Source organism: Athalia rosae, chromosome 4 (genome assembly GCF_917208135.1).
Source record: "Athalia rosae chromosome 4, iyAthRosa1.1, whole genome shotgun sequence".
NCBI lineage: Eukaryota > Metazoa > Arthropoda > Insecta > Hymenoptera > Athaliidae > Athalia > Athalia rosae.
In genome coordinates this window covers 14,503,322-14,515,356 of record NC_064029.1, presented here as the reverse complement: position 1 = coordinate 14,515,356, position 12,035 = coordinate 14,503,322, and the positions used below count along the sequence as shown (strand labels likewise).

General features: G+C 44.6%; 2 protein-coding genes across 11 annotated transcripts in view; both read left to right on the top strand.

Annotated features, from left to right (window-relative positions):
* Positions 1–3,248, top strand: part of LOC105694070 (protein NDRG3) — a 45,410-nt gene extending 42,162 nt beyond the window's left edge. For 9 of the 10 annotated variants that reach the window (XM_048654350.1, XM_048654351.1, XM_048654352.1 and 6 more), the window contains one exon: positions 821–3,248. In XM_048654350.1, the coding sequence (XP_048510307.1) occupies positions 821–960 (140 nt within the window). In that variant the 3' untranslated portion in view covers positions 961–3,248. The remainder of the gene's footprint in view (positions 1–820) is intronic. The other variant, XR_001103499.3, reaches the window with a different exon arrangement.
* A 2,182-nt stretch (positions 3,249–5,430) lies between these two features.
* Positions 5,431–12,035, top strand: part of LOC105694075 (epidermal growth factor receptor) — a 46,563-nt gene continuing 39,958 nt past the window's right edge. Inside the window, exon 1 of the mRNA XM_012414426.3 lies at positions 5,431–6,467. Coding sequence (XP_012269849.2) covers positions 6,386–6,467 — 82 coding nt within the window. The 5' untranslated portion in view covers positions 5,431–6,385. The remainder of the gene's footprint in view (positions 6,468–12,035) is intronic.

The following is a 12,035-nucleotide window of genomic DNA, read 5'->3' as shown; positions in this document are numbered from 1 at the left end:
CGTGAGTTTAATCTGTTTCTCTACACGGACTTACGGAATTTGGGGAGCTTTTGTAACCTACTAATTAATTTCTACACCTTAAAATTATACAGGCTATCAACTAACGTACTAAAAAAAAAACAAAATTGTATTCGTAATCAACCTACTTTATGTGGACCTCAATGCTGATTTCAGAAATCCCCGAGTAGAAAGCGATTTTTTCCCGATGAAAAAAAATTCCAAAATAATTATTCCTACTAACTACATCGTCTCACCAATTGAGATCTTGTGAAACAAAATTTTTAGATCCGAATTAGATGGGAAGCCGAATTTTACCCGCGTGGCGTGGACATAATCTATCGATCTATGAATCTTCTGAATTCTATCATCTGCCTATAGTTCTATCTTCCTGTTCTAGCAGCCCTCACTCGTCGTGGTAGGATCAGAAAAGATATACTTAAAAATAAAGAAACCTACTTTTTGTCTAAGAAAAATTGGTGCACCGGGTAGAGTAGAATTCACGGTATTATTTTATCACTCTCCTCTATTATACTCACAACAAATTCACCGACACACGTAATTTTATATTTTATTTGCATGCCGCTTTTTTATTTCCCTATCATTTATAATGTATGTTCTGTACTACAGTAATTAGCGCCTAGACATAGGATGTACGTAAAAAAAAGCTCGTGAATACTAAGTGAACATAGAAAAGAACGGCGACGCGGCTTTGAAAATCGAAAGATATTGACGGATTGGCAAAAAAAAAAAAGAAAGAATTTTTGAATAATATATTATATCGGTAGTTTAATTTATCGTAAAAATTTGAAATATTTTTCAGTTGCTCCTCTGTCGCCCACGAAGATCGCCGACTATCGCTTAGCGTCACTGTACCTGGAAATCTGCAATCAAAAGTCTGAGTGGCTGTCGGCGACTATCCACATCACCGAGAATCCCATATCAGAAGCGGTCGTCTGCTAAATAATATTAATAATCCGCCGTCGTAGCGCGAGCTCCTACAATTCCTATCCCTACGAAGTTATTTCATTAGTTATACACACGAGCAGAACAATTATATAGGAACAAGAGAACGCGAAGAAGAAAAGTAAAAAAAAAAAGAAACAAACATTGTTAAACACAAAACACAAACACGCACACGCACACGCACGCGAAATACACATATTACAAATGAATTTTATCAAATCGTGATCGGTGAAAATGTTAGAAGATTCGGTAATGAGTAAGAAATTAAATTAAGTTCTCGATCACGACGCCCCGTCAGAATGGTTGTAACAACCGAGTAGCTCTAATTAATCACGAGCCGGGTACGATCTCCAGGTATATAAAAACAATCGGCGTCCTGTTTCTGGGTCTGGATATTTTTCTAATAAAATGTACGTAAGGGAGCGTGAACTTTGATCGACGTCAGATGAAACGAGACGAACGAATCGAGGATCTGAAATAGGTAACGTAGAATTTTCGACCCGACGACGGTCTCGTGCCCCCAAAATCTTTGGCGCACACCTCTGCTTTCACGGGCTCTTGTTGGAGACTGGCAAAAAAGGGAACGAAACGAAAAGTAGATTAATCTTATCGTCTAAAAAGGACGCTGAAACGATCGTGCGAACGGAGCCGGATAATTTAATATCGTACGAGTTCGATCCGAAATCAACGAACGAGCGACGATTTAGTATATACATAAAAAAGAAGAAAAAAAAAAATAAACTCGTATAAACATTAACGATAGGTATACATATATAAGAAAAATAATATATATATATATCATGTATATCACCGTCGCGGACGTTAAATTCGTAGCCGAAATAAGTGAGCACGCAGCGTGCACCGCACGGCTTTCCATGTGCGTTATTTAGTGAGGGGAAATGAGATGAGAAATTTTTGTTCTTTCATCCGCTAATGATCCGAAGAGGATCGACGGAAACCTTTTCAAATGTGGATGAAACGTGGGGCAGGGGGGGGGGGGGGGAAGGGGAATTTGCACAATTTTGTTGAATCCACGTTGAGAACGACGAAGATGCAGGAGAGCAGATCGAAGGAAAAAAAATTGAAATCATTGATTAGATGTTAATGTTATCTAGTGTGTACGGTGTTTCTTATCGCTATACAACCTCACGTGGGGAAATAACGTACAATTTTATTATCACATGGGATTTGATTAGAACCGAAGAAGAAAAATAATCGATAGATGTAAATCTTGTTCCCACAACAATCATGAATCCCTCGTTAATTGAATAAATAGAAACACCGATAGGTCGATATTGATAATTAGGTATACGTGCATTAGATACGTGTATATCGTAGTGCAATAAGTTAGGGACAAATGTTGCGTTTGTTTTCTATAGAGAGCTATAATATGAGGTTTTTCATGCCCAGAGCATATTACAAGACGTGCCTGCTACATACGTACGCGTGATTTCGAATATTAGCGATCATCATTTGTGTTTTTTTCTTTGTTAATTATTGTTTAATTTTATTTCCTTTTCCCTTGTAGATGAATAAAACGGAGTGATTCGGAACGGGACGTATTGCCAGTAGAGGAGAGTCGAAAGAATAAATCGGCGATATACCCCCAAGTCCTTATGTCTTTCGATAAAATTGACAATAGGTGAATTTTATCCTGCAGGACTGCGATCATTTTTAGCAGATGAAAAAAAAATAAAAAAAACAACTCAGCCGTTCCGACTCACCCCGTAATTATACGGTAGAATGATTATTTATTTCACATGCACAATATGGTGATCCAATTTTCACGAGTCCCTGTTGCTATATTTTTGCTAAGGTGTTGGTTAATCTTCCAAAGAATTAAATACGCGGCCGAACGTGGCTGTGCGTATGTATAAAGAGAAAAAAAAAAAAAAGAAAGAAAAATAAATATAAATATATATATTTGTCTACGAGCACGTAATGTGAATGGAATTATATGTGAAATATTATTTTTATCGAATACGCTACGCACAGCTTGATTTTAACGATCAGATAACTACTCGCGGTTGCATTCATTATTTATCGAATTGATGATTATTTTTCATAATTGTATCGTACGTATATATACGTATACGTACGGTAATTAGCCCGCTCTCGGATGTCTCTCGACCACGGTTATTCGAAAAACGGATGTGGCCGTGATCCCCACGAATCTCCAAGCTGTGATAAGCACGCTCTCGAGTGTTTTAAACGTGTCTTGAAAGTCTTTAAAAAAAAATGAATGCAAAAAAATAAAAAAATAATTAAATAAAATAAAATAAATTTAAAAAAAAAAAAAAAAGTAAATAATAATAATAACATTTCTACGATTGTTGCCGCCGTTTGCATTTAAACAGCAATCATTGATTATCGTTGACTGCCCTGTTGTTTATTGGTATTGCGTTCGATTTGAATGTATAGACAATTAATTATCGATTTTTATACAATAGTTAGGTTTATAGGATGAGGATTTTATTGAAATTGCCGGTACACGTACAGTGGTGACGGAAGGAACGGTGAGCTGATAAATCGGAATGGCTTACGGTACCGATCGCTAAGAAATCGAACGACGATCGGTACCACTACATTCATCGAGGACGAATGATATTGGCGCGGAATATTAGCCAACACGGAATTAAAATACGAGGCTGCAGCTTGCGTCGCTGGTGTCTCGCGGATTTGAAAATTTGGCTACAGGTTATTATAAGTAAATAAAGCTATCGATAACGCAAAAATAATCGTACCTATAATCGATATTAATCGTCATTAATCAGCACCGAAACAGTTTATCGGATCGCACCGGGCAACGGGCGTCGCGTACGGATACGACGCTCGATCGATTTTTCTGGCAGATTTATCGAGGATATTACCGCGAAACGATCACCCCTCTACGGTATTACGAAAAAAAATGGGTAAGTCGGTCCGGCGTGAAAATACATTTAGGTAGTTAACCGTTGCGTCTAGCATTAACGATCGAGAAACGATTTTCTAGGTATATAAAAAGCTTGAACTACATAGCTTGGACTCACGTAACACTATAGGCGAACGATGTATACACCCTGTTATTTGTAATAAACAAATATAGAAAACATAAAGATGCGATTAATTTTCTACCATTCATAATTGTAGCCCGATCCACGCAAGGAAACGTCCGCTTCGTTTTCGTCGATGTTCGAAGCGGACCGTCCGAATATCGCAACGATCTCGACATCGTATCGAAAATGTGAAGAAAATCTCACCAAACGGAATTTTTTGGTTTGTTTTCTGAGTTTTCAACGATACATTCGTCTCGTCGAAATTTAATAAACTGTTCAATATTTATCATGGCGCCGGCGTTCGACTCCCGGAGCCGCGGATGCTAAGATTTTTTTCTTCCCCCCTTCGCCACCCCCGCTGCCCGTTGGTATTGGGAAGGGAGAGAAGTGCAGCGGGCGAGCGAGCATTTGGTTCGTCTCCGTAAAAAAGTTAACAGAACGCCGGCTGCAGATCCTGGAGGTTTCTGTGGGAACTGACGACCAGGCACAGGGCGCCGAAGATGCTGAGGAAAAAGAAGAAGAAGAAGAAGAAGAAAATAAAGAGAAGAAAAATTGGGGAAAAAAAAATTTCTGGTAAGGCGTCGGATGAAGACATCTGCACCGTCGTATGAACTGTTTCGGTAGATTTTAACAACGCCACATACACATCTCCCGTACGGCAAAGATCGTCTAAGGCTCGCACTCATATGTGAATGCGACATCGATGGGAGGGGGAAATTTTTCGCTTTCTCGCGGTCGTAAGTCCAGTCGGTTTGATACGTTGGAGACAAACCACGAGAAATAACTCTAAATTACTCGAAATATACGTTGCAGGATTGTTTAACCGAATAATCGATCCGCGGTTTTCCGTCGGGACGTGGTAATCGAAACGATCTTTCCATTTACGGTTGAAACGTGGAGTTCCGAATTCTTTTTTTTATTTTTTTTCTAATTTTCATGTAACGACCGCGTCTTTAATTACGCATTAGAAAATCGGTGGGTGGGAGGGACGGGACGGGCCGGGCCGGGCCGGGCCGGGCCGGGTAAACGATACGAATTTATTTTGAAGGGCCAGCGGCAGAACCTGGGTCCCAGTCTTCTGCAGCCCGTTTTGTACCTTCCCATTTCCCATTACGGTAGAGTTTACGACATCTGGTGAACGCGGCAACAACCTAAATCCGCCTCCTTCGAGGGGCGCGTATTCTCGAGTCGACTCGCATCGGGAGTGGTAGGGTCTACGAACGCTCCTTCGATCGTTTTTTTTTCCTAGATCCTTCTACCGATCTGCGGGATGAGAAGTTTGAAAACTTTCGAAATATCCGACAGTTGATTTCTCAAAGTAATTCGTCATCGCTCGTCGATAAATTTCGCGAATTCGATGTCTCGCGAATTCCATTTCTGAACGAGGGGGTGCAATTTTTCTGTTTGTTTTTTTGTTTTTTTGTTTTCGAATAAAACCGCCGATGGATAAAGCGGTTTTATCGACGACGTCGAAATGAGTGAAGAAAACGACGAGTGCGTCGACTCTATGGAGTTGCGATAATTTCCCGAATTCAATGAGAACGAGAAAAAGTCGCGCGAGAAATCAGCAAATGTCCTGCGGCGTCGCGACCTTCGTCCTTTGAAGAAAATTGCGCCGGGTGGCGGAGCCGTTCGAATCGCGGAAGAATCCCGACGATAATCAGCGCAACGCTGCTCAGTGCGAGTGAAGTGGAAATTTTCGAAAACAACAAAAACACCGTCGACAGGTGGAAAAGGCTCTAGAGGTCAGGAAGAGGCACCGGTGCAACGTAACGGACTGTGCAACGCCGCCGCAGCCTCAGGGGTGAGCGAGACGTCATTCCGTTTAAGCGGCAACAGGTGATCCAGCCTCGATTCCTACTCGGTTTCCTTTGTACGAATCTCTAACGACCTCCTACCCGGGTGCAGAGGTGAAAGAAAAAGCGAGTGCCGTTCGTCAAAAACCTCGGAGAGCGCGCGTCGTTGGGATACGCGCAATTACATACCTGCAACACAACTCGCTTACTTGTTGCGTGTACGCGCCAGTAATACCTACGATACAATAATATAAGAACGTTCGTATCAACGTCGGGGCTCCGGATACACACACAGTGAATGTCTCTGAGAATCAGTCGCATGTTGTTCGCCGAGCTGGTTGGTCGCGCAACTCGCACATACCGTGCGAAAACGGTGTACTCATGTCTTCCTATACCTGAGGTACGATTATTGTCCTGCTCGGTGTGCTCGGTGTAGAGGAGTGATAAAACCCCTTCGATTATTTTCTCGTCCTTTCTCTCCTTTTTTTTTTTTTCTTTTTTTCTATCGGAAGTGAAACCGTGTGGTGAAGTGCAGGATATGTATTTCTTATTTATTGGTGAACGTTTCTCGTGAAAAAACGATTCGTGAAAATGGGGATCAACCCAGTACATTGGATATACCTGATCCTGGTCTTCGCGCGGATCTTCGTTGCAGAGGTCATCGAGGAAAGAGGTGAGGAAAATCATAAAAAAATATTCCATCTTACATATTATCGGCACACGTTGAATAATTTCTAACTCTTGAATAATGTCGTCGACGTCGTTGATTCGAGTTGTTGAAATCCCGTTGAAATTTTTGAATATTTCTCAAAGTCGAGGGGAGAGGTGGAAGCGCAGAGTACATAAATCATGACCTGGGGGTGGATCGACCAGATACTGGTGCGTAACCGTTCCAACTTTTTCCCCCCCTGAATTCCAACGGGTTTCTCATCCAAAAATCAGCCACCTATACAGACTTTTCCCCCATTGAGTTCGTTTCGACAATGGTCAGAGCTCCGAACTTTGAGCCGGAGTCGCCCCCTTTCCGTAGGAGGAAAAAAGAGGAAAAAAGAAAGAAGAAAACACATCTCGGATGAATCGCTCGGATTCCTATGGGGGTTTTGAAACCTGCAGACTCGGACGACTGCGTATCAGGAATTCTTTTTCTTCCTTTTTCTTCTTCTTCTTCTTCTTCTTCTTCTTTTTTCCCCCTCTGTCCGAATTCGGTGTGAAAAATAAAACTACACAATGATTAATAGATTCAAAAAACAAGGCGTAAGGGTGACGATTAAAAACAATGAACGAATGAAAAATAATTGATAAGAAAAGATCTGCACCGAAATCTTATCTCCGTAGTCTCTACTACATTGGAATACACGGAGTTCGGGTTGATAATTTTTCGTTATCAGCTCCAACGATGCGTCGTAACGATAAACGAAGTAACGATGTTATTGCGACACGTAATTACGAAAGAGATTATAGTTTGGAAAATTAAATCCCTGCACCTCGGACGGTGGTTGCCTATGGAGACGCGCACACACACACACACACACACACGGTGGTTTCTATTGTTGTTATTTATAACTGTAAAACGGTGGCGACACGTCTAATGTGCACTGCTAGCGGCGAATACACCATGGGTTAAATATATCTCGTTAAACGGTTAATTAGGGCTTAATAAGATCAGTTCACCCAAAGCAGTGCGTCGAATTCAGGCCAACAACGTTGCGTCTCAAGGAACTTGTCTCAAACGTACCGTACGCGTAGGCGAGAGTAGTATCGCCGAGTGCAAGAATTGACGAGAGTATTATTATTTTGAAAGACGCAAAAGCACAAAGCCCGGTCAACGATAGCCGATGTATTCAGGCGACCTTGATTATCTTCGCTATCTCCTCCGACTCGTTGCCGTTTCATTCCTATTTCCAACCACGTCCGTGCGAGAGCGATTCGAACACGTTTACGTACGATATTCGGATACTTCGTCACTTTTATATCACCCTTATCTTGTTATTCCGGGCATAGCAGTCGCAGCCGTGCGATATCCACGGTTTGTAACTGTATGACAAAACGTCGCGACACCTCGCACGGTACGATTTCAAACGCACGGATTTTCAAAAACTCCTCGCTGAAATGTTCTTCTAGCTCCGAACATTTTGCGCCTCACATCTTAATTTTTCGCTGGACCAAATTGTGATAGCGTAATCGCGACAGGTCAACTCCGTTCGGTTGCCAAAAAAAGAAAGAAAAAAAAAAAAAAAAAAAAAAAACCACAAACTCTTATCGCATCGTCCGCTCTGTAGCGAGATAGAAATTATTTTCTCCGTGTTATCAAATTTCGAAGAACCCGGCTTTTTCAATGGCGGACCGCCCCGGTAATCTCTCTTCGGAAGCAACAGGTCGTCCGGTCGGTTCGCCATCTCGGCTCACCGCAGAACTCGCAGCGACTCCGCGAGTTACATTAATTTCATCTTGAGGACGTTCGAAACTTTTCCCGCAGCGTGTGTTCGTTTCACGGATCGCTATCGTACCTCGAGACGACGGACGAAGCAAGCGGAGCCCAGAGCTCATTGTCAGGCTGACTCGGACGAGCCGGTGGTGTACTGGGCTCGGGTGATCAGCCAAGCATAAACTAACACTGAATTCAACTCCGTAGCCTCGAGTCGAGGGGAAAAAAGAAAAAAAAAAAAAAAAAAAAACAACTACTACGCATTCCGTGTTCCTCGGTTTCTCTCGATGCCTCCGTCGTTTATCGCCGTTTCGATTCTACCCATGGCGAGAAGGTGGTGTACGCGCGTACGCGTCCAAGTAAATAAAAGATCCTCTCGGCTAACCAGCTTTTGTGTGTCTCACTGTACTTCACGTTCAGTTTCTTCGGATATCTTCTCGCTTCTCGCACTCGGTACGCCGCTTTTTTATCATACTCCATAACGGGGGGGGCGCGCTCACTCGCTGCACTCCGCAGGCTATAGAAATGGGTTGTAGTGGTACCCCATGGATGCGGAGGTATCCCGTACCCGGGTACCGTGAACCTCTCGTTCTTGATATCGCCAGGTATACCGCGCGCCTACTTCTCCTCCAATTATTACCTTCCTCGCTTTTTATTATTTCCTCGCCGTATTCTCCGGGCCCCCATTATACCCTGAATTATAGGGATAATTGAAAGATTCATCACCGTTCGCACGTGCAACGGTTCCGCGTTGTCACCCGATTCGGAATTCGGAATTTGGAATTTGGAATTTGGAATGCCGGAGATTGAAAAGTTGCGGAGCTAATGTACAATACCATTCCTTTCTATTTAATAATTACCGCCGGAGAATGCACGTTGCAGTATGGTATACGACGAGCGTGTTCGGTACAGAGATATCGTGTTCGAGGCGGGCGCGTTTCCCGACACACATGACACACGATAGGGCCCCGCGCCCGACCGTCTGCAAGAATTGAAACCGCAGTAGCTCGGTTCCTCGGAGACCGCTGCAGCAGTATGCCGAGGCATTCCTTTCATCCGTAGATCGAGTGACAAGCGATGAAATGTGCAAATGTAAGACGACGTATATTTTCAGGAAGATACGACCAGCGTGTACGGCGACGTTACGTTACGTTGCACCGAAATAAAAGAAGTCCGAAAATTTGCGGTCGGCCTCATCTGCGCCTAATTGTGAGTCCGCGTCTTTTGGACTGACGGTCGGAAAATGAAAAACACGAAAAATCCGCACGAATGTAACGAAAGTCCGGGAGGACGGGTACGACGCGTTTCGTCGGGGTAGACGACGTCCGGAGCCTTCTCGGCGGGGTGCGATCCCCCGCTATTCCCCAAAATCGCCACAAGACCAAAAACTCCGAACGGAGGGCCCGATGTCCCATCTAGACCTGGCTTCTGTGTCTGCCCAAGATTCCGCCTGCGACGTTGCCCGATTTCATCGCGGTCGTTCTCGAGTGTATACACGCAGCGTACAGGGGATACGGCTAGCTCGCCTCTGTCCCGTAAACCGTTATCGTTTATTTCCAATCGATATATGTATATGCACCTCTGTACGTATACTCATGTTTCATTTTACAATCGTCGCGGCTTTCCATACTCGATAAAATCTAAAGAGAAAAGGTAAGAAAAGAAAAACTGTCCTCGTGGTCGCGCCAATGCCGTGAACACTCATTCGTTACAGGACAGGTGTAAATAATTCGTGCCGTGTTTGGAGATTTCTCTACTTCCGCTACGTAATTCGCGTTCTCTCCTTTACCTCCATCTCATCGGTGAGCCTCGATTCGACGATGAATTCCGTCAAAATGCGCAATCGCTGATTAACGCCGAATTCATAGAATGTAAGAGGTCCGAGGGTGGAAGCTTTTCAGGAGTACATTGTAACCCCAGAGACGCCCTTGCGCTGCGGGAATTCTACGGCGAGCTTAGGGATGGCGACGATCGTACAAAGGATCTTCGAGGGTCTCGGGCCATTCAAGTTTTTGGGAGTGGCCGCGAGATTCGTTCGCCAGTGATTTTGGTAGCCTCGGTGGGACGTATCGTCGACCGTCTCGGACTCGCGTGTCTTTTTTTTGGGGACGTCGTTCGGTCCGAGTGAACGGGCACATGCGGCGGGGGTAATGGACGGGATAATGTCACCCTCCGGTTTCCGGGGTTACGGAAAAGTCACCGGCAAATAACCGTGTGGTTCGCGGTAGGTGTGCATAAGTATATATGCAGTACGGTGTACGGGCGTTTAAACGTCCAGTGGTCGGTCGTGTTTGGGAAGCGGTGAAAGAGAAAAAAAAAAAAAAAAAAGGTAGGGGGGGAATGGAGACTCGTGCTTTTTGCTTCTCGATATGATTTCAAGTGGCCCATGCGACGACGTTTCTCACGAATCGACGACGAATCGCAGAACGGGTGGGGGGGAGGGGTCTGATTGTTGCTCGTGACAGATCAACTGTACAATAATCTGATTCAACGGCGAACACTCGATGATGACGCATCGTAACACGCGCTCAAGTCTCTCGTTCGTCATAATTTCATCTTGTACGTTATTTCGCGATGACGTGCGCGCCGATAAATTTACGAGGAATTGATGGGGGAGAACATTGAGATTTCGGTTACATCTAGATTCGAACGAATATTTTTCCCCCGTCTCACGAGACGAACGATAATAATTTACCACGAATCGGAGATCCGAATCCAGAACCGTTCTAACGCGTCAAACCGCGACCGGAGCCAATTCGAAGCGGTACGCTGACTTTGACCTCCCTCTTGACTCTTACGCGGTAAGTCAAGGCGCGGACCGACACCGTTTCGACTTACGAGCTGGGCACGATTGGACATAGACGGCGATAGACGGGAATATTATTTTCCCGGAATAGCCGAAAGAAATCCTTGAAGTTTTCCATTCAACGGGAGGGTAGGGGGGAAGTCGACGTGTACGAGCGACCGGAAACATGCGAAAAAAGGTACGTAGAAAAAAAAAAGGCTAAAGGGAGTGAGAATGAATGACCGGGATGCACATCGAGCGGTCGCGACGTTCGAAACAATTCGAGTACGCTCAGCATCCCAGCTACACTATCAAAGGCCCTTTTTCCGCCGGTCGACCGTCGCGCTCTTAAACTTGATATGAAAAGACGTTAAAGGACGTTCCCCGTCAATTTCAACCTCCGCGCGTAACGCGACCATTGAAATTTTTTCACCGTCGTTTTTTTTTTTTTCTTTTTTTTTTCACCCAGCTAATCTTTCGGTGAGATTCAACGACATGTCTCGTGTGTCCGGCACGCCTCGAATGTCCGTCCGGGTCAAGGGTCGGGTCAGCGATACAGCGGGAGTAATATTGCCGGGGATTGCGTAATACCCGTGTCCGTGCAATTGAGCCTCGGTTGTTCTCGAAAAACCGTACGTCGGACCGCGAACGATACACCGTCGGAGAAACCAACCGGTTCGGGGTATCGAATAAATTCGTCTGTAATTTCGTACGCCGATATCCGTCCGTTACGTAGTGTGAATTCCATCCCGCTAGGCTGATAATGCTACGAGTGGCGACGGTGGTCCGAGTAGCAGCAGCGGCAGGCGGCACTTGGCGCGATGAGACTCGGGTGTGAAGTTGAAGCCTCGATGCTAGCGAGACGCTAAAGTTTAATTGAGGTTGATGAGGGGGGCTCTGGTATTGGACCGGAATTCAGTGCGGCAGAAGACGTATGCGACGGCGTTTTCGCCGCTGGCGAGAAGACGCTAGCCCCCGGATCGTTTCGATAATCGCGTCGTAAGTCCGTCCGTCCGTCCGTCCGTCCGTCC